General features: G+C 47.7%; 1 protein-coding gene across 1 annotated transcript; it reads left to right on the forward strand.

Annotated features, from left to right (window-relative positions):
• Positions 1–289: 289 nt before the first annotated feature.
• Positions 290–14097, forward strand: MFSD7 (major facilitator superfamily domain containing 7; the record flags this gene model as incomplete). Its single annotated transcript, XM_008940957.1, has 9 exons — positions 290–448; positions 1281–1500; positions 6820–6896; positions 7025–7162; positions 7720–7836; positions 9400–9552; positions 11517–11674; positions 12876–12988; positions 13943–14097. Coding segments are annotated over 9 exons (1290 nt in total), but the record flags the coding sequence as incomplete, so codon positions are not given.
• Positions 14098–22025: the final 7928 nt, after the last annotated feature.

Consider the following 22025-nt stretch of genomic DNA (forward strand, 5'->3'; position numbering starts at 1 on the left):
GCCAGCTTCCAGCCCCAGGACGAGGGGACTGGAGATGAGGCAGTGAAATGGATGGAGTGCTCTGGGCCAAGTTAATGATGGTATCGGTGGAAAAATAGTCATAGCATGAGCAACTGCAGACACAGGGGGGCTGAGATTGTATTAGGAGCTTTAACATCCTAATTTCAATCCTAACTGTCCTAAGATGGCGAGCTCCTTTCACAACTCAGTTAGACAGTTTGAGGGAATGCTGTATTTCTGTTCTGGTGGAGGTGTATATGCTTACCCGTCTTTGCTCTCTACTCTGCAGCTGTGGCTGACATTTGCTCCTGTTGCTGATAAGACAGCTGCCTACTTCCAAATTTCCCTGGAGATGGTCAACTGGCTGTCAATACTGTACCTCCTCATCTCGATCCCGTTTGGTCTGGTGGCAACATGGGTTCTCGACAGCGTGGGGCTCAGATGTGCTGTGAGTTGAACTGTTCTGTTTCCCCAAGGGCATTTCACCTGCAGACAGCAGTAGGTGCACAAAGCACCAGCATGCATACTATGAATGGGAGTCTTGCCTAATGCTGGAGAAGGTGAGCATGTTGGAAGTTCTGTCCCAGTTCAGTAATAGCTATCACATCACCTCTGAGGTGGGGAGCAGTGGGAGAAGTCATAATAATGTTGCATCTACTTGCACTAGGTACTACTTGCCTTTTCCTGCTTCAGTTTTTGTTGTCTTAGCCAGCTGACATGGACAGAAGCTGTGTGCTGACTGAAGAGCTCACTGCAGTTGAGTAGGGTTTGCTATGGAAGCCAGCCTGGGGTCTCTATGCAGTCTTCCCAGAAGTAAGGATGTTGTAGAATGTGGCACTGAAACAGCAGCATGCTAGTGGTATAGAAGAGCAGTTGGAGGATCCATATGCCGGGTCACTCATTGCCATGATCTTTGGATTGTCTCAACAAAATACAGGTGATCACACAAACCTGCGAACAGAGTGTAATTAATAAACCCTGGCTTTCTCATCAATACCATGACAGTGTCTACTGTCTTCCATAAGCTACACTGGTGTGTTTCTTATGTGGGCCAGGACAACCATCTTGCTCCCTATGGAGACAGGTAACTCACTGTTGGATTAGGAGCCTCTTGCAGGGGCCCAAAGGTCTAGGGGTGGTCTGCAGGCAGCTTTCTGTGCAGTGGGTGCTAACACCAAGTGTCTCCTGTAGCGATCGATCTGAGACCCTGCTCATGCTACTCTGTTTCATCAAGTTCTGCCCTTCAGCACACAACCCCTGGCTATTTCTGCCTGCTGCAGGTGATCCTGAGCGCGTGGCTGAACATGACCGGTAGCATCATCCGGATGTTCAGCGTCCTGAAGTTCCTGAAGCTGGATTCCCAGAGTTACTGGTACCTGTTCGCTGGGCAATGCCTCTGTGCACTGGCACAGCCCCTTATCATCTTCTCACCGACAAAACTGGCAGCACTATGGTTCCCAGACCACCAGAGAGCAACAGCAAATATGATCGCATCCATGTGTAAGTGGTAGCTGCAAAGCAGACAGAGGAGAACCTCTGTACTACAGATGTTTGCCCTGCAAATACAACTCCAAGAGTCTTATAGCCACGTGCAATAAAACAGCACCTTCAAGGCCCCACAACACAAGCAGGCATTTCCATGCTGGGGAACAAGAAGTGGGCCCTTAGGCACATCCAGCTGTGAAGTCCAAAGTAAGCCACCCATGCTCCCAACGTTCTTCCCCTCTGCTGTGACAAGGTGATCATCTTTGTCTGAATATCATGGAGGTTGGGGACAGGCCCCAGTGTTACTAAATCCAAACTTTGTAGTGGCCTTAATTCTGCAGCTTGTTAGGAAGGTGTCCAAACTGTATGTGATGCCAGTGGGTGACGAGGGTGGAACCTCCAGTAGCTGGAGTAGAGAAGACTTTGTCGATAGGCTCCCCTTGACCGTGGAGCCTGTAGTAAACACAGTCACAAGATTTCCTTTGTTGCCTTGGTGTCTAATTCTTACCCATCAGCATTCAACCTGCTTGTGGCTGTTCTTCAGGGACAGCTCTTCACACTGTCCATTTCCTGACATAGAGCCTCCACCCCCGGTTCCTCACCTGCCCCTTTTGAACAGCCTATAGCCATCGATAGCTGCACTCTGGTCATGGGAGCTGTCTCGGCAGGTTTCAGTAATGGCAACTAGGTCATAGCATTCTAGTAGTACAGTGACTTCCAGCTCCTTCTGTTTTGTTGCCCACACTGCGTGCATTGGGATAGAGGTACTTCAGCTGGTTGTTGTCTCCGTCATCTTCTTAGAGGAACTCCACTTAATACCTGTGAGGAATTTCACCAGTGTTTGCATGTTGGTTTCTACTACCCCAGGAGCCCCTGGCTCACCTCTGTAAGACTTCAGGTGTGCTGCAGTGTCCCCAGCACACCTCAGAGCAACAGGCTGAGTGCCCTCACTAGAACCCCATCCCTCTAGCCATGGTGTGTTATCCCACAGGTTGTCACAGGCAAGCCTGATATTATTCCCCACCTCCCTACAAGTGTAGTTTAAAGCCCTGTCAATGAGCCCTGCAAGCTCCTGAGCACAGACTCTCTGCCCACTTTGAGATAGGTGAGTCTGATCTGACACCAGCAAGCCTGGTGCCATATAGGCCACCCCATTGTTGAAAAACCCAAAACTGTGGTGGTGATATGAGCCATAGAGCCATTTATTATCATAGACTGGATCCCTGATGTCACCATGTGCAAATGGAAGGAGAGAGGATAAAATAACCTGAGCCCCAGGTTCTCTCACCAACTGTCCCAGAGCCCTGAAGTCTCTCTTGATCACTCTTGGACTACAGATTACAGCTTCATCTCCACCCACATGGAAAGATCAGTAATGAGTAACAGTTTGAGGGACATACCAGGCTAGGAGGTTTCCTAGTGATGTCCTTAATCTGTGCCCCAGGGAGGCAGCAGACTTTCGTGTAAGGAGGATCTGCCCAGCATATTGGATCCCTCAGAAAGGAGTCACCTACAACTATAATCCTTTTTTTCTTCCCCTTGGAGGTGGTAGTGATATGGGAATAGGCCTTTCTGACCTTGGAGTCACTTCTAGTGTAGAAGGACCATCATCCATGCCATCCATTCGCTGGCCTGCCACGTGCAGAGCTTCATCCATGAGATTCTTCATTTACTATGGTCTGTCAGCATGTCATTTTCTGCACCTTGCAGAGTTCTAGTGCATCAGCATTGCTGTACACAGCCCCCTTGCAGAGTACTGTAGGCTAATGGCTAATCCACCAGGTCCCCTGGACCATAAAGTACAGATTATTAACTCCAGTGATCTCCTTTCCATTCTTAGTTTAGGCTCATATAATTTCTATTCACAGGAAGAGAAGGCAGATGGAGCCTCAGATAGCCTCACTTGGTCTTTTCACATTTAGCCTAATGCTCACATTTCTATCCCTCATGCCAATGTTCTGGAACTGCTTCAGCATGCTGGTAGTTCATGGAAACAATTGACAGTAGTTTTCAGGCAGTCCCCTACAATGCCCAGCTGTGTTTTGCCCCAACAAAGAAGCTTTAATTCATGCCCTTGGAAACTGTTGTTTAATTGCGTCCATGTACTTAGAAGCAGGTAACATTCCACCAGGATCACAGGCTGGTACTTTGCCAACTATAGAGCAGAAACACTATGGCTGTTGTGTGCTATACCACTATTAATGGTGCCTTAGCAGAATCAAAGAATTGACAGAGCTGGAAGGCACCTCTTGGGATCATCTTGTGCCATCTGCTCCAGTGGGATTCACTATAGTGGATTGCCCAGGGTCATGTCTGGTCAGGTTTTGACTGTCTCCAAGGATGAAGATATTGCAACCTATTAGAGCAAGTTGTTTCAGTGTTCAGCCACTGTTGCATGAAAAAAGCTTATATTCAGAGTTTCCTTTGTTACAGGTTGTGCCTGTTGCCTCTTATCCTGCCACTGGGCACCAATGAGAAAACTCTAGTTCTCTCTTCTTTTCACTCTTTAATCAAGGTTCTTTTCTCCAGGCTGGACAGTCCCAGCTCTCCCAGCCTTTTTACATATGAGAGATGTTATGGTTCCTCAGTCGTATCTTTGGTTCTTGACTGGACTTGCTCCATTAACTGTGTATCTTCCTTGTGTTGAGGAGCCCAGCACTAGACTCAGCACTTCAGACGTTTCTCACCAAGGTTGAGTAAAGGGGAAGGATCACTGGATCATGGCCTTCCACCTGCTAGCAATGCTCTTCCTAATGCAGCCTGGTGTGGTGTTGGACATCTTCCTGTAAGGGCGTGTTGCTGGCTCGTGGTCACCTTGCAGTCCACCAAGACCCCAGTTTCTCTCTGCAGAACTGCTTTCCAGCAGTTTCTTCGGACTGATAAGTTCAAGCTCTTCTCAGTCTCCTGGTATGACAGAAGCTTCTGTCCCTTAGTCATCTTTTTGACTCTTTGGTGCCTCGGTAAGTTCCTGTCTCCCCTCACAGTGAGGAGCACAGAACTGGACACAATACTCCCGATGTTACCTCACCAGTGCTGGGTACAGGGGAAGGATCACCTCCTACAGACAGCACTCTGCCTAATGCGGCCCAGGATGCTGGTGGCCTTCTTTGTCATGAGGCTGTGTTAACTGCCTCATGGTCAAGTTGGTGTCATCCAGGACCCCTACCCCCCACACCAGGTCTGTCTCTGCAGAGCTGCTTTCCAGCTATCAGCCCCAGTGTGTACTGGTGGATGGGGTTACTCCTCCCAAGGTGCACATTTTCACTTCCTCTTGTTGAACTCCACAAGGTTCCCCTCCACCCGTTTCTCCAGCATGTTGAGGTTCCTCTGAATGGCAGCATAGCCATCTCTTCTATAAGCACTTCCTCCCAGTGTCACATCATCTGCAAACTAGCTGTGGATGCACTCTGCCTTATCATCCATGTTTTTAGTTAAACTGTATTGGCCCCAGGATCAACCCCTGGGGTGCACCACCAGTTAAGCTGGACTTCATGCCAGTGGTGATAATTCTCGGGGCCCAGCTGACTGTCAATTCATCTCTCTGTTCACTTGTCTAGGCAGTACATCACCAGCTTGTGTGTGATGATGTTATGGGAAACACTGTCAACAGCCTTAGTAAAGCTGAGATAAAAGACATCCTCTGCTCTCCTCTCATCCACCCAGCCAGTCATCACTGTACAAAGCTACGTTAGGCTGGTTAAGCATTTGTCCTTTGCTGACTACTCCTGTTCACATTGTTGTCCTTCATGTACCTGGAAATGCTGTCCAGGACTGTTTTTTCCATGTCCTTCCCAGAAATCAATGTGGGACTGAAACGCCTGGAGTTCCCTGGATCCTCCTTGAAGATGAGAGTAAAATTCATTCTCCTCCAATCCTCAGGGACATATTGGAATTGCTGTGGCCTTTTAAAGATAGCCAAAAACAGCCTTGCAATGAAAACAGCTTGCTTCCTCATTGGTGCATCCCATCAGTCGCATGGACTCGTGCATGTCTGGTCTGCCTAATGTTCCCTAACCTCGTCCTCCTCCACGTATTCCTTGCTCCAGACTCTACTCTGGTCTCAAAGCTGGAGGCCGGTCTTAGAATTAAAGACTGAAGGTGAAGGCGGCATTGAATAACTTGGCCTTTTCTGTGTTGTTTGCCACCAAGTCTCATGCCCCATCTAGCAGCAGGTCCTCATTTCCCCTAACCCTCCTTTTGCTGCTGATATGTTTGTTGGAGGCTATTCTTCTTGCCCTTCACATCTCTCCAGACTCAATTCCAGATTGCCTTTGGCTTTCCTAAACCCCGTATCTGCACACCAGTAGAAAGTCAACTTCACTTGTTTGACTGTTTGCAAAATATTGCCTTAAAGTTAAAAAATTGTCTCTTGCAATTTTGGATGTTCCTAAGCTGAGTCCGAGGAGTGCTGCTTCATACATGGCTCAGCTCCAGCCCCATAACAGTACAACCCCCTACTCCAGTACAGACAAGTGTCCAAGATTTTCTTCTGCTATGTGATTTTTGTAGTTGGTAGCAGAGATCAACTTATACGCCAGCTTGGGCTTTACTGAGGAAATGTATTGGCTTGAATGGTGTCAGGAATGGCCTAGTGTCACTTCAGAAAGGTGTCATAGGGCTTTTCTGCTTTTCATGCCCTTTTGGCAAAGAAGACCAATGGCATCCTTGAGAGCACTGGGAAGAGCATTGCCAGCTGCTGGAGGGAGGTCCTCTGTCCACATGTGAAGAGCTGTGTCTGGCTCTGTGCTCCTCAATAGAAGAAGGACATGGACATATTAGTGTAAGTCCAGCTAAAAGGCACCAAGAGAATTAAGGGCATGGAGCATCTTTCATGGCAGCTGAGGCTGAGAGAGCTAGACTGTTCATCCTCAAGAAAGCTGAGGGGGATCTTATCCATATGTATACATGCTGAATGGCATAGTGGGAGTAAAGAAGGAAAAACACCTCTGTTTGTTAATGCTGCTACATAACATCAGGACAGATGACATGGATTCATCCACCTTCGTTTTGCCTCTTCAGTTTAGCATTCACTGAGGCAGCCTTGTGAGTGTGAGAACACTGCAATTCATAGATGAAAACCAGTTTACAGGGTTGTAGGGAAGTCAGTTTATAGAATAGACTTCATGGGTGTGAGAGAACAGACATAGCAACAGTAAGACCATACAGTCAACTTCTCCAGAAGTTCCCCTCCTGGTGTCTCCCTATATATGCCTTGTTGTGTCCTTACTCATTGCTCTGCTGCACACGGCAACTCTGGTGCTGCCTGGAAGTAGGGGTGGACACATGATTCTGACTGCTTGTCTTAAAAAAGTGTCTATTTTTTTTTCCTTCCAGCCAATCCCTTGGGTATTCTTATAGCAAACGTGCTGTCACCTGCACTAGTTCCTGAAGGAAAGCACATCCCATTGATGGTAAATGAAAACTGCTTTGATCAACCAGCTGAGCTGATTGGGGCCCAGCCGATTTATTTATTTATTTATTTGTATAGAGGCATGGGACTGGAAGGACTGCTAACATGTACTTTCTTTGTGTTGTGTAGCTGGGTGTTTATGCCATCCCAGCAGTAACAGCCTGTGCTCTAGCAACTGTGGGGATTCATGAGAAGGTTCCTCCAACGCCTCCTTCAGCCAGTGCCACTCACTCCACCTCCCAGCCATTCCTCACGGGGCTCAAAATGGTAAGTGCTGTAGCACAGAGACCAGTGCTGGAGTGCCGGGTGCAGCCCTGCCAGACAGGGATATGCTGGAGAGTCTGCTGACAAAATAGACTCTGAACTCCACTCCAGCAAACCCACCACAGAAAGCCCCCTGAAGGAGGCCACGATCCTTTCCCGAGAGAGTAGTAGCTGCTCACAGCAAAGCTGTGAGAGACACTAATGTGACCATTCTGCTGTGGATTGGCTGTGGTTCAGCTAATTCAAGCCAGCACACCTGGGATCATCCAAGAGAACCACACAACCTGAGCCTGCTGAGCAGGTGTGGTAACAGGTAACACAGCACATGGCAAAGTGAAGGAAGAATTTGGGCACCGAGGAGATCCTTTCTCCCTACATGGCCCACGTTTTGACTTGGCCTCTGATTGAACTGACAGGAAAGAGCCAAACTCCTTAAATGATCACAGGGTTGCCCTGTCAGCCTTTCCAGCTGGGTGGTTAGGGTCTTCAAGGCTACTGTCAGAGCCAGGCCTTGTTTCACCCTTTACTTGTTCAAATGATACATTAACTTCTTTATGTAGCTCCTGAGAAACAAACCCTACATCATCCTGGCAGTGTGCTTTGGAGGAGGAATTGGGATGTTCACCTGCTTCTCAGCTCTGCTGGAACAGATCCTTTGTGAAAAAGGGTATTCAAATGTGAGTCTTCCTCCTTTCTTCCCCATTGTCCAAGTCATATGTGATACAATCCAAATTATTTTCCCTGATAAGAGACTGAGAACAAAATAAATACAGCTGAATAGGCTCCATTATCTTATACCTTATTTCCTCACATTATCTAATACATATTAAGCAGTATGTTAATCCAGAGCACAGTCCGTCTCTCAGTATAATGGATGAGCTGTGTTTTCATTACTCATGGTATTTGCAAATGAAAAACCTTTACTCCTCAAACACCTTTTAGGAAAGGAATATTGTGTTTGTACTAGGCCGCTTCAGAGCACTGATGTCTGTGCAGTGTTCTGACACTTTCTGCAAAGCAGGATGTGGCCCAGGTGTTCCTGGTGTGAACCCAAGACGGGCTGATGCACGCTTCTTTTCCACTTTGCAATTTCACATGCAGCCAGGGCAGCAGAGGAAGTCATAGCTGCTGTGACAGCTGTTTCCCTGTTCTCCCCACAACACTGGCCAGTGCTGCTCTCACAGCTGAACACAGTGAGTGCACAGCTGGCTCCTCCTGCTCTCTGCCTGCAAGAGCAAAGTGCTGCCACAGTTCCTGCATTTCCTCTCAGGCAGGCAGCTCTTCACTCCTGCTGCATGTTTCCCCATGGAGGGCCTCTTAAAACACATCTCCAGTAGTTATGTATGTAAATCTACATGTCTGATCTCTGTCCCCTCCCTTTCAACTCCCAGTTGTGATACCTGGCTCAGTGCTCCATAGGCAGGTTACATTTGCACACTCCATTGGCTTTTAACTGGAAACCTTTTACACTTTGCAGCCTTACTTTCTGTGTATCGTGATGCTTTTGTCTGTGTGTGACTGGCTTGCCCTGACCCTTCAGCCCACAAAGGCTGTTTCCGATACCTTTTCATTCCATCTGCCCCTGAGGCTCTCAAAATTGTTAAAGCTTCCCTGCTTTCAGGATTGGTGTCCGCATTTGAATTCTTACACTGCTGAAGGAGAGAAACATGCAAAGATAGTCACTGCAGGCAACAGAGCATGTATCCTATCCTAACCACTGCCTCTCTAATTAAACCTCATTGCTACAGACAGGCTATGTTGTTTCTCATGTAATGCTCTTTGGGTCTGCCAGCCTTGTGGAAGGCATTCTGCCAGTGCAGGTCCCCAGTCTCTGGTTAGAAAAGTGCTAGGAGCACTCTTATAAACCAGAGTTTGTCCCAAGGCAGTTGGACCTGTTACCACCAGTGTGGACAAGGTGCCTGATGGCCCCTGGAGAAGCCAAGAACAGTCTCATGCCCAGGCTGGAGCACTTAATGCCTGGGAACTGCTGCTGCCCGGCCTGCCTTGCCATGTTGCCATCCACTGAGACCTTGGGAGTGCTGCCCCACACACCTGTAGCAGCACCTGAGCCCCGTTATTTGCTACTCAGAGCCCTGTGGAGCCCTCAGCTATTGCAACAAGCAGGGAAGCTTTTCCTACCTCAATAAGTGACCCACTAGCAGCACACAGATGGGTTAGTGACATCAAAACCTTTTTCCTAACTGTTTGAGTTGCTCAGTTACTTGTTCTTCTGCCTCCAGGAATTTGCTGGCCTGAATGGTGCACTGTTCACCGTGTGTGGTTTGTTGGGTGCTTTCCTGCTAGGCCTGTATGTCGACCGGACAAGGAAGTTCATAGAGTCCACCAAGATTTGTTTCTGTCTGAGCGCACTTGCCAGCATCATGTTTGCAGTGGTGAGTTCTCCCTTGCATTGAATCATACCTGTGGATTTAGTTCTGTTGCTCTCTGAGAAATCATCAACTCAAACCAAGGTCATTTGATGTCATAGTATGTATTAAGCCACGTGTTATGCTTTCGGATTATCTGTCTGAGCTAGGAATGTTTGAAAAAAAAAACCCTCTTTACTGGAGATTTCACAGTCACTGTGTGTGGAGCCTGAGACAGACTGCTTTAGGATATAAAAAAATTAGCATAATTTTACCTCCTTACATTGGATCACCGTGTTTGTTTACTGGCCCTGAGACTATTCTTTCCAGAGGTAAATGGAATTGCTAAATATCCTTCTTACAAAAATGAGCAAGAATGCCATAGTGTTCCCAGCACCTGCCTTTAACAGTGGTGGCTGCCAGCAGTGTAAAATTAGCAGAAAGGACCTGGTTATGTGCCTAGTTCTGCAGTTGTTCCTCAAGGAGGTCTAGGCAAGGGAGATGCAGAAGAGGAGGATGCTTGAATCCAGCCAGTAGAGGAATGCAGAACCCAGAGAGTTTACGCCCATGGGGCTGGAGTGCAAATACTGCAGTTGAGCACAGTCATTGCCAACGGGACCCATCACCCAGCAGGAGGCTGAGCACGTGCTAGGCTCATGCTGTGTCAGTCCTGTGTCACAGGACTCCTAGCACTGCAGAGGACCCAAACTGGTGCAGGTCCCTGCTTTCCCAACAGGCTTGTGCTGCACACTTCTCCTGTGTGTTGGAAAATCCACTTTCAATACAGTGTGATCACATTTCCCTTGGGCCAAGAGCTGAGTGATGTTAGCTCCACTCTGAAGAGACAGACAAATACAATGGCTTTCTCAGTGTAGACAAAGTGCCTAAAGCAGACCTTGCATTTCCCTCTTGGGTACTTGGGTACTTTGGTATTTGTTGGGGATTGCTCTGAATACAGGTCAGCATGCCTGAGCCTCAGTAAAGCACAGAGCAGGCAAGAGGCTGTGTCAGGAGCAGCAAGAAAATCTTTCCCTCCTCCACTTCCCTCCATCCCTGTCATCCCATACAGATTAAATGTTAATGCAAAGTAGTAAAATGATAAACACTCATTCAGATCTGCTCCATGCCTTAATGCTTTGGGCTCAGATTCCAGACACGCAGAGTTTTCCTTGACTTTACCAGTTTAGCTGGGCCAGGCCTGCTGCAGCCATGCCAGGACAGACACCTCGTGTTCCTCCATGGGAATTTATTACATCGTTAGGGAAGGAGGTAGCAGCACTGTGGTTGCAGGATTTATGGCCTTGACTTTACTAGCATTGGCTAGGCAAGACCACTCTCTTTCCTGAAGAGTTAGGGACAAGGCTGTTCTAGGCATTAAACTGATCTCTAGGGTTTGTGAATGTTTCAGGTGGTTTTTTTATTTGTTTTGTGGGTTCGGGTCTTTTTTTCTTTTTTTTTTTTTGGTTTGTTTGTTTGTTTTTTTGGGGGGGAGGGTGTGTGTTTGGTTTTGGTTTTTTTGTGGTAAAGCCCTAATGTTACAAACGTGCGTCTGACATGATAAAGGAATGATTTTCCTTATCAATGGGCTGCAGCAACCCAGTGAATTGTCATAAGTAACCCAGTGCAAAAACCACTTCTGAAATGTTAGCTTGCATTGGGAGGAAGGTGTGTGTTTCCCTTGGTGCTGGAGATATGATGAGCACCCTCCTGGTAAGCTGCTGATCAGGAAGTCAAGTCACAGTGATATGACCACACCAATGCTTTTCAGGTAATTTTGTTGATCCTCTCTCCCCTTGCTTAAATTCAACAGATAAATCTTCATTGTGTAGCCATTTGTTGACTCTGGAGGGCTGGAGGTAAATGATGGATTTCAGGAACGGGCAGGGAAGGTGTGCTGAGAACAGTGAGCCCTTGGGACTTCCTGCGGGTTACGGGTTCATAGACTTTCTGTGCAGCAGTGCCAGTACTGCTGTTGCTTTTTTTTCCTGCAGACGTCTCGGTTCAGACATCAGGCTGTCACGCTGGCCATCACCAGCTCACTCTTTGGTTTCTTTGGTTTTGCCATGTACCCCATTGCCATGGAGCTGGCTGTGGAGTGCTCCTACCCCGTGGGAGAGGGCACATCTTCAGGCCTGATTTTTGTTGCAAGGTAAGCAGGCAACTTAGATCCAGTTGTGCTGAGTTTGGGTTCAAACACACACAGAGGTGTGGGTGCAGCTAAAGAAGAGCATGGATGCCAGTCCTAACCATCCTGTTGAACTTCTCTCTGGTGTCTGTGCACATGACCACGGCAAGGGGGTTGCTGGCTGGCTGGCTGAGGAACTAAAGGTTTTAAAATTAGGAGTATGTGGAACTGGTGAAAGAAAAGCAAGAAGGAAGATTAAGGTCTCCCTTGCTTGTCACAAAGCAGGATTTAACTATGCCCAGCATCACCTACATTGAAGCAGATGGGGGCTGTATGCCTTGAGGGGCCACCCACTCCCATGGCAGTACAGGGACTTGTCAGATCTCAGTGCTTTGCTGAGGCATTATTCATGGGGTGGCTGGCCACAACAGATGGAGCAGTGATAGTCCTTCCCATGATCAATTTATGTGCCTAGGGCTGGCATTGAACTGCAGCAGAAAAAAAGAGCCCTTAGCAATGATATATGTGGCCTTGTTCCATGGATGTGTCAGGTGGAGCTGCAGCAGCAAGAAACATCGGTCAGTGTGACATTAGACACTGTCTTTGAAGGCTGTTGTATAGCACTGGTTGTAGACTTTGTTGCTGCCACCAGCCAGCTATGAATGAGGAGGAGGATGAAGTCATAGCCTGACTTTTTCCCATCCTCACCCTGCAGTGAGAGGTATTTCCAGGTCTCCACCCAGTGGCTAAGCCTCAGCTCCCTGACAGCTGTAGTCAACACCTGCCTGCCTCCAGCAGGAGTGTGTAGTGGCCCTGCCACACTGTCCCTGAGGCTGTGTGTGCTGAAAGGCTGACCTGGGCAACCTGTGAGCCAGAGCCAGATAACTAAGTGCCTAGGACTGAGGCAGCTGGCAGTAGCTTTCTCTGCTAGAAGGGCTCTGCTCCAGAAAGGGGCCTCTCTTCCTGCGCTGTAGTCAACACCTGCCTGCCTCCAGCAGGAGTGTGTAGTGGCCCTGCCACACTGTCCCTGAGGCTGTGTGTGCTGAAAGGCTGACCTGGGCAACCTGTGAGCCAGAGCCAGATAACTAAGTGCCTAGGACTGAGGCAGCTGGCAGTAGCTTTCTCTGCTAGAAGGGCTCTGCTCCAGAAAGGGGCCTCTCTTCCTGCTGCGGAGCACTGATGGATAAGGCAGGTGCCATGACTGCATGTTGGCTTCTCCCCACAGCCAAATTGAAGGTATGATTTTAATGATTCTGCTACAGTCCCTCACTGTGCGCGTTTCTGAGGATCCGTCCTCTACCTGCTCCCTTGACCAGGATGGGGCCCTGGACTGGACAAGTAAGTATGTCCTTAGGAAATGATACTGGATGCTTGATTGCACCCCATGTACACCACTGTCCTCCAGGTCTCATTGTGAGGGAGCCTGCAGAACTGTGTCCTACAGTAGCATATCTCTTAGCCACCTTTCCCAACCTGATGATGCACTTCTGGCTGCTCTTGCTAAACCAGGCCTGCAAAATTGAAATGGGAAGACCTCTAAGTTGCCATAAATGCTGCTGCTGGCTCTGGATTAAAAATTCTTTTACAGCCTCCCTGCAGAGAGCTGAGCTTCATCAAGCTGGGGGGAGACACTGTCCATATAGCACAGGCTGTGCTGCTTTGCACTGTGGGAGGCCAAGACTACAGATGCATTGACTGAAGGCTACTTCCCTTGCTTCTGCACACTGCTGCCTGGATTTGTAATATGCTGGCACAGCTTTAGTCTGAGTTACTCCATATTTCTTCCTTTCCTACATGTTGCTCTTGGATGATATAACAAGCAGCACTACCTGTGTGGACTTGTTCTGCTATGAGGCTCAGGTGTTGAGTGGTCATGGCAGTGTTGGGTTGATGGTTGGACTTGATCTTAGAGGTCTTTTCCAACTGTAACGATTCTGTAAACCAATCTTCCTTGTAACTTTCTGCACCACCCCCAAACACACAAATGTGCACACACTCCCAGAAACACACATTGTGCACTGCTGTAAGACGTCAAACCTGTGGGGTCATGCAGAAGAAGAGTCCTGGGAACTTACATTTCACCCAAATCCTCTTCCTATGGCAGTGTTACATGAGGCAAGGTTTGGCTGTTACCAAGCTGGCGTTGGCCCACTGTGAGCTGCACACTCTCCTCAGGGGTACCCTGTGGGAGGAGGTCACACATGCTGTGGAATTTCTGGGGAGCTTGCCTCCAGACTTCTGCAGCTGTGGGGAGTTGTGAATTCACTGTCTAAAACTGTACCTCCTTTGCAGCTCCAGTACTTGTTCTGGCTGGGCTCAGCAGTGCTGTGGCTTGTTTCTATGTCATCTTCTTCCACACCGACTACAAAAGGCTTCACGCCGAGACAAACAACGTTGATTTGGACAAGGCGGAAGACACAGCAACAGTAGATGATCCTGAAGCCTAACCAGGCCAAAAAGGGGATGCCAAGGGCACAGTAAGGGAAGGACTCGGACCTGTGGAGAAGGACCATCACTGCAAATGCTCAGCTGACACACTTGGATACCTGGGTCCTGTTGCACAACAAGCAGGGCTAGAACCGCATCACTGGGGCAGCTCTGCTGTGCTTCCCTCAGTCTTGTCTGGATTTGTGAGTTTGTGCTGTAAGAAAGGCTGTGCTGCCAGAAAGGTCAAAGTGGGACTGGACAACCGTGCAGCCTAACAAGGACGTTTAGCTGACTTGATTCAAGCTAATGAAACGTTGTAGAGGAGAAAGGCATCCTATTTCAGCCATTTTTTTTCATTTTCATATACTTGCATCAGGGGCGAAGCTTTCAGTGGGGTGCAAGCCATGGGGATAACAAACCTAGCAGAAAACTTCTGCTTAAGGACTGTGGTTCTTGTACACATAGCTCTTCCACTCTAAAGCTGGAGCTAATAGTGCCCAAGCTAAAGTGGGCCACTCTCTTCTTCAACAAACAGGAAAAGAAAAGCCATTCCTACAGTGCCGCCTGTAAAAGAAAATATCAGCCACAGAAGTTAAATACGGCAGCACTCCTCACCTTTCTGATCCCCGCCAGGTGCTGAGACATTCAGGATAAGCTTGTTTTAACTTGGGCTCCTGTTGTTTCTTCACATCTGCTGCAATTTCAGTGATTTAAAGTTTCCACAAGGAGACAAAACTGCCAAGGGGGACCACTTAGAGAATGCAGGGACCTGTCATAAGTTTCTGCAGATGATAGGGGCTTTCTGGGGAAGACCAAGTGAGAAACAACATCCAATACAACCTGAGAACTTTCTGCCCTGCAACAATTCATTCAGAGGTAAAAAAAAAAAAAGTGAGATAGGTGGGACTTGATGATGCCCCATCAATCAATGAATACCGTGATGAATACCATGCATCTTGCAAGGGGATCTGAGTACTGATGGGGGGTTGGACTAGGTGACCTTTAGAGATCCCTTCCAACCCAACACATTCTGTGATTTTACTTGCTGGTTAAGGAAACTTGATGCACATGGGACCGGCGACTAGCTTTATCTCATCTAGCTAGGGGATGATCCAAAGCAAAGGATGCACTTTCACTGAGGAGTACTGTACAGAGGAGCTCTCCCACTGCCTGAATTCTCTTCCCCATCAGCAACTGGAAAAACACCTCCCTTGGTAGAACACCTAGCTGCATCTTGGTAGGGAGCCTCCTGGTTGCTACAGCTCCAGCCTTGCTCTCAACAGGAAGCAAGGAAGTCTGAAACTGAGGTGAAACAAGATCAGTTTGGACCTGTCAGAGGACAGGTTATCTGTTATTTGCTTATCTGTCTTTTGCAAAACTGGCTGGTCAGTTCTGCAGTCCTGGACCTAATACACCAAACAGAGTAATGCCCAATTTACCTGCCACTCCTGAGTCCTACTGTACTGGGGAGGAAGAAGCACTTGGTACTTTATAATTTTATATATTTACAAATGCTTATGTTTTTTAATAAAGGGTGGTTTGAGAAAAGAATAATCTTTTATCACTAAATTAAACTTTAATAAGTCTTCTTTAGGTGAAAGGATGTATCAGATCTGCTATGTAACACAAAGCAAAGGTCTCCCTATTTTCCAGATGTGCATGAAGTTGTGCTCAAAATGATGATACGAGGTGGTATCTTAGATCCTTATTAAACTGAGAGTGTGAAATTAGCTGTAGGTTAGCTCTGTTTTGAAGGTTAAAGGAGTGAGGAAATACTGCCAGCAAATGTCTCCAAAATCTGTCATTGCACTGCTCAGAGGGTCTGCCTTGCACCAGCTAACACACTCTTGTCTATATCCAAGCACAAAAAAGACATTTGAAAGGGCAGATTTTTCTTTCTACAAGTGCATCAGACATACAGCTGTGTGAAGCTGCTTCTGAATCCCTAATGTGCCGTGGGTTTGTTCTACCCTGGCAACATGCTATAGCGGAGTTACAGCACTGCTAACAGGGAGGCTGGGTGGCTTGCACAAACACCTACCTTGCACCGTGAGCTGTTTCTGCTGGCTCAGCTAACTTCACATTTTGTCTTTAGAACAAAAGAGGCTCAAGTTTCTGTGCTAGTCTGTAATTACAGGACAGCTGAACAGTAGTGAAGTCAGCTTTCACTTCTCCTCAAGGCTGCGTATCTCGTCTGTCTTTCACAGCTCACATTTGGATGTGCCTTTCCCTGTAAAGCCCACGGAAGGCATGAACTTGGAATGTTAGCAGGATTTGCTGAGGGGTAGACTCATGTCCTCTCCCTGCCAAAGGACTGGTCTGGCTGCTTCTGTGACTCCAGTACACTCCAGCAGAGGCCTCTATGATAGGTCTGCAGGAATCACGGGAACACTGGTACTACAGAAGGCCTCCTGAAAAGGTGAACGTTCCTGGCTGTGGCTGGTCTCATTACAGGCCTTCTGCTTTTGTAAAGCCAAAGGAGAGGGATGTAAAGGTCAGGTGACTGGTCCCATCATAGCTGTGGATTCTAAAGAAGCCCTCTGACACAGGAGGGATGTGCATTTTTGCCGTTGTGCGTGCAGTTCGGGCCAAGACGACGCTTCTCTTGCAAGAAAGGTTGTTCCTCTTGCACAGCAGCCCATTTTGAGACCCGTGGAGCATCTCAGTCCAAAGGCTTTCTGCAGATCAGTATCACTGCCTGTGTCTAGAGCAACTCTGCTTGGTGAGGTGTCCCTTCAGGCTTCCTGCAGCCCCTCACAACAGCCAGCTCTCTTTGTCCTCTTTTTGCAGCCTCTCTCGTGGGCACTTCATGGGGCTGGCAGGGGAAGGTAGATTTCGCGTGAGCCTGAGGGTGAGGTCTGCTACAGGCCGAAGACCGGGCAGTTCCTCACTGCGCTCTCCTGTACTGGCCAGGCTTGTCTGTAGGTGCCGGGAAGGCAAAAGGGGTAGGGGCTGTACTGGATGCTCCTGAGCATACAGCTGCATCGTTAGAGATCTAGAGAGAGAGACTCAGGTAGGACCCTTTGTGCTGTCATGGGATGAGTTGTCAGTGTCCAGTACTCCGATGTTGCACTTCCCACAGAGGGCAGTGGACACACCAGCAAAATCCATCTTGTCTGCACAGGTATTTGCACCCCAGCAGAAGAAGACCTGCCTCTGCAGCACTGGGCCACTCTGGTAGGGGTTAAGGTGGGGGTTTGTCTACACCGTAACCCGCACAAAATCAAACAAAACAAAACTAGCATTAGTGCTGTCTTTTTAAGTAAATAAAAGCAGATTTGTCATTGATATAAAAAAAAAAAGTAAAACATCCAGGGAAACTTTAAGACAGATGACAACTTGTGTTTCTTCAGAAGAAAGAAAATACTGTAGAAAAAAACCCCAAACCTATGTATAAATTATAGATATTAAATTATTGCAGTGATTGACGCTGGCAATGGAAGCAACATATCCTCATAAAAGCAACTGGTGACAATGGTTGGAGTAGCCAGTCTGTCAGCACTGTTGCCCCTTTTGGGGACTGCTGTGTTAAAACACCTTTAGCCCTGTGCAAAGAGGCTCAGAAGGGAGGAGAGGTACAAGCTGAAAATTGAAAGCAGTTATACTTTGGGGCTACTGAAAACCTTGTGCCTCATGCCCTTCTGAAATATCCAGTCCCCAGAGCCTCAAGACTTGTTCACTTCTATATCTCTCTTTGGACCAAGTCTTTCACAAGGACTTCATGGCCCAGCAGTGAAAGCAAACTGTAATTTAACTTTCTGGAGCACTGTGAAGCTGGAACTCTTCAGAGGAGCACGAAGCAGCAGCTAGCATGTCCAAGTTCTGCCTGCTGCTTGGCAGTATTAAATAAAATAAACACTGAAAGCCACCAGTTTTTTAGAACTCCCCAGGGAATTTTTATCACGTTTAAGACAAATGGTTCTATGTGCAGCTGCAATGTGTACCTGTGTGTGCTTGCCTTGCAGGCAGCCCCCTCAGTCATTTTGGCTAAAGTCACATGGTGGTAGAGATGGAAGGAAATGTGTCCCGGAACCACATGTACTACAAAATGGGAACAAAACTATATTTCTTGGGAGGTTTTGTGGAAAAGGAGACCAGAATGGTGGTAGAAAAAAACAGTAACTAGCTGAAACATCTATTGTAGTTCTTTCTGCCTGGATATCTTTCCCCTGTGATCCTATTTCAGGAACTCCAGGCTTTATTAACATATGATTGATAGTACTTTCATTATTTAGTTTGTTAACATTACGTTCCAGTAATAGAAGAGAGTGATTTAATCAAGTGTGTCCCCCTGGAGAAAGATGGAATAAGACACTAAGCATGGAGGAAGAAACCCTGTAGAGTCGGCTATGGTTCATCCTGTTCATTCTGCCTTATATCTTAATATTTAAAAAGTGATTCACTCTTGTTTGTGCTCCCCCTAAAAAATCAGCCTCTGCTGGGAGGAGCCCTGCTCCCTGCTCAAAAGCTGCTCTTTTCAGTGTAAAGCCTCCTTAGTCTCTTTGGCGAGCTTCCTTGTAAGGAGAAAACTAGTCAGAACCATTTCCAGTTACCAAAACTCCCTTTTAACCTTATTACTACTACTGTTACCACTGCCACACTAATACTGCCCAGTGTATCCCTCTTTCAAGATCTTTTTCTTTTCTTCTTCTTTCTTTCCTTCCTGTAGCCAAGATGTTTCAACCACATGTTTGGCACTGGCAAAGGTATGGTGTGCAGACCTGTTGCTGAGGAGGACCCTGCTGTAGAAGGAAGCTGGACTGAAGATGCCCTGTAAGCAGCATGTCTGTGGTTCCACACTCCCGTGTGGGGCTCAGTTGCAGAAAACAAATGTGTGGTCGAATCAGTGTGAGCCTGTGCCCCAAGTCCCCTCTAGTAATTCAAGTACCAGAGGACCCAGACTTCTAGGATCTTCTTTGCAACTTGCAAATGGTGTCAAGTAGTTCCAACAGCTGACACGCAGGACCTATGGAAGGCATCTGTTACACCTGCCTCACCATCGGGTACAAAACTTACTACAGAATCTTTAGGTGAGCCAGCGCTTGGGCACTTCTGGGTCCTGCTGCATCCTGCAAAAGTTCTTGTGTCTCACACCCTTCCTGGCATCTCACCATGCAGGGATCTGTAACACAGTCAGGGAGCTGTGTAACCAAAGCAAAAGTTTGAGCTACCAACAAACTATAAACGTGCTAATCAGGATATAATTAATATTAGCTTTTCTTAACCATATGTATAACCATACCTAACTACTGTAATGCAAATGGTATCCAAGAATGTTGTAACACTGTGGTGGCATAGCCAGACACATTTGTGGCAAAGTACTGAACCGTTTGAGCAAAGATGCATTCATATGAAGAAGGAAGGTTTTTAAGTAGCTAAATGTTGCCAGAAGGTAAGCAGAAGGAACTACAAATAAGAAACATCCTGAATACACAGTAGCAAAACCTAAATCAAGATATAGTATAAGGAGCAGAGGAGCCCTCTGCCCCATTTTGGGAGAGATGTAATAACATAAAAACATCAGGCACAACAGAGGAAAATCAGAAGAGATGAGATAAACTAATTTAACTCCTGACCTCCTTCCTTAAAGAGCTTTTGGGCCTCATCACCTTCTTCTCTGTGACTAGGAGCCATTTGGGACCATAGCCAGCCATGCTGAAGAGATGGCATCAGCATCATGGTACTCCAAGCATAGAGCTACAGACCCACAGGGTGAGAAATGAAAAGAGGGTAATTAATATTGATTATGAATGAAGCATTAGCAAAAACTGCATTGTTAAGGAATAGTTCTTAAATTTCCCAACTGAGAGATACAGACACATGCATTTGGGCATCAGTCCTGGTTTGGGTTGCTTGGTTGACTCTAAGTCCTCTTCCTCAGGTCTCCATGCCTCTTCCCTTTGGTGGCACTGCAGGACATGCTCTCAGAAAAGTTTGGGAAATCTGACAGCCTTCACTGCGTTTCCTCTGGCACTGAGGAAACACAGAGGCAAAGAAGCCAGAGAGGGGCTGCTGTGTCCTGAAGGTCTTTGGGTACTTTAGCTCCCTGAGCTGTCCCACCGGTGAGCCTGCAAATGAGCTGGGTAGGCAATGGAAAGCTGTTCCTCTGCTGACAGTCTGCAGGTTTTTGTGGGCTCCCTTGCACTGTCATGGTGCTGTCGTGGCCAAAGCAGCAGCTCGTCTGTTTGGATGGGTAGTGCTTGCTTGCCCACAGTGAGGGCAGGCAATGCTTCGCACCTCTTCTGACTTGGTGACTTCTGCTTGCACCAAGAACATGGACTAAGCACCCCCAGCACAACCCCAGTGCTGCTCTCCATGCGTCAGGGCTGGGGGAAGCTACACAGCTTGGGAAGCTCCCAGCCTCCCCCAGAATGAGCGCTACCTTGCTTGAAGGAGGCTTAAATAAAGTGGAGCAAGTTACACCTCCAAACCCTAAAGTTACAGCATAGGCATCCTTGCCTAAGTCTGTCGCTCCACCACTATACAGTAATTTCAAGACCCTGTGGTAGCTGCACTTCCTTGGGCCAGACAGAGCTTCCCAAAAGTTTTTAAGTCAGGGACATTGCGGTCCTCACCCAGAAAGCAGGAGGACAGCCACCCCCAGTGGCTGTAGGTGAGTACAGCTACCTGCAATGCGATGTCTCTTAAGCTGTAACCACTGGTGAATGCCTTCATTTTTTAAGGAACAGGCAAACAAACAAAACAAAACCCAAACAAAGAAAAAAATCAAGATCAAAGCTTTGGTCCATGTTGTACTGCTGTGGGGACGTAAAGGGAGCCAGAGGAGGAGGAAAAGAGGAGGAGGAAAAGAGGAGGAGAAGTTTTTGTACAGTCTTTCCCCAATCAGCACATTGACCTGAAGTGGGGTGCAGGGGTCTTTGTGATAACTTGCAGAGTGTTTGGGAATGCTGGGACAGGGTTCAGGGATATTTGGGAGAGATTTTATGAACCTATAAAATTGTTTTGGGTTTTTTTATTGCAGCACTGGGCCAGGTTTTACAACCCTTGGGGCACTTTGACAGGCAATGAGGGCACCTGGATCAGGACTTGGGGGTCAAAAAAACATCTCTGGAAGACCTGAAGCAGGCTTTGGGGTGTTTGGGGGACCTAGTGCCAGTTTTGAGACCTTCGGGAGCTATTGGTCAGGGTTTGAGGGTCTTCAGTAGCCCTGGTCTGGAGTTTGGGGGGGCAACAGAAGGTATTTTGGGGTCCCTGGGGCAGACTTTGGGGGGTTTGGAGCATGAGGCAGGTTTGGAGCCTCATTGGGGAGCATATGGGGCTTTCCATTTTGCTAGGAGATCTTGCAGCCCTGTATGTGGTCCTGTAGTAGGGTTTTGGGGAGTTTTCTGAGTATCTTGAAGTAGGATGAAGTTTCCTTGTGGGCTTTGGGCAACTCTGGGATTCTCTGAGGAAAACTGGGCAGGGTACAGGATCTTTTGGGGTTATTTGGGGCTTGGTGGGATCCTCTGAACAGCATTTCTATCCTTTGGCATGGCCTAAGAGAGGTCTGAGGAGCTTGGAAACACAGTTTAGGGGGTTGGGTGCTGCGTGGGCCATTTTAGGTGGCACTTGAATTCGATTTGAGATATTTTGATGGCCCAAGAGCAAGATTTGAGGGTGTTTGGGGGAAGTATTCAGGGACCTGAAGGCAGAGTTTAGGACATTTAGGGCCAAATAAAAAGTTTGGGGTTGGTTGTTGTCTCCTGTCTGGACCTGTGGATGTTTTGTGGCCTAGAAAAGAGGTTTGTGGTGTCTTTCTGGGAAATTGGGGTCTGTGGGTCTTTATAGGAGGACTTTGCAGGGCTCAGAAGCAGGGGTTGGGATTTTGAGGGGCTGCAAGGCAATGACGGGGAGCCCAGAGCTACCGAGGAAGGGCTGGGGGCGGGGGCGCTGAAGCAGCGTCGGGGGTGTTTGGGGGCCCTGGGGCAACTCTCCCGTATTTGGGGTT

The sequence above is a fragment of the Merops nubicus genome, unplaced genomic scaffold (assembly GCF_000691845.1).
Source record: "Merops nubicus isolate BGI_N331 unplaced genomic scaffold, ASM69184v1 scaffold21795, whole genome shotgun sequence".
NCBI lineage: Eukaryota > Metazoa > Chordata > Aves > Coraciiformes > Meropidae > Merops > Merops nubicus.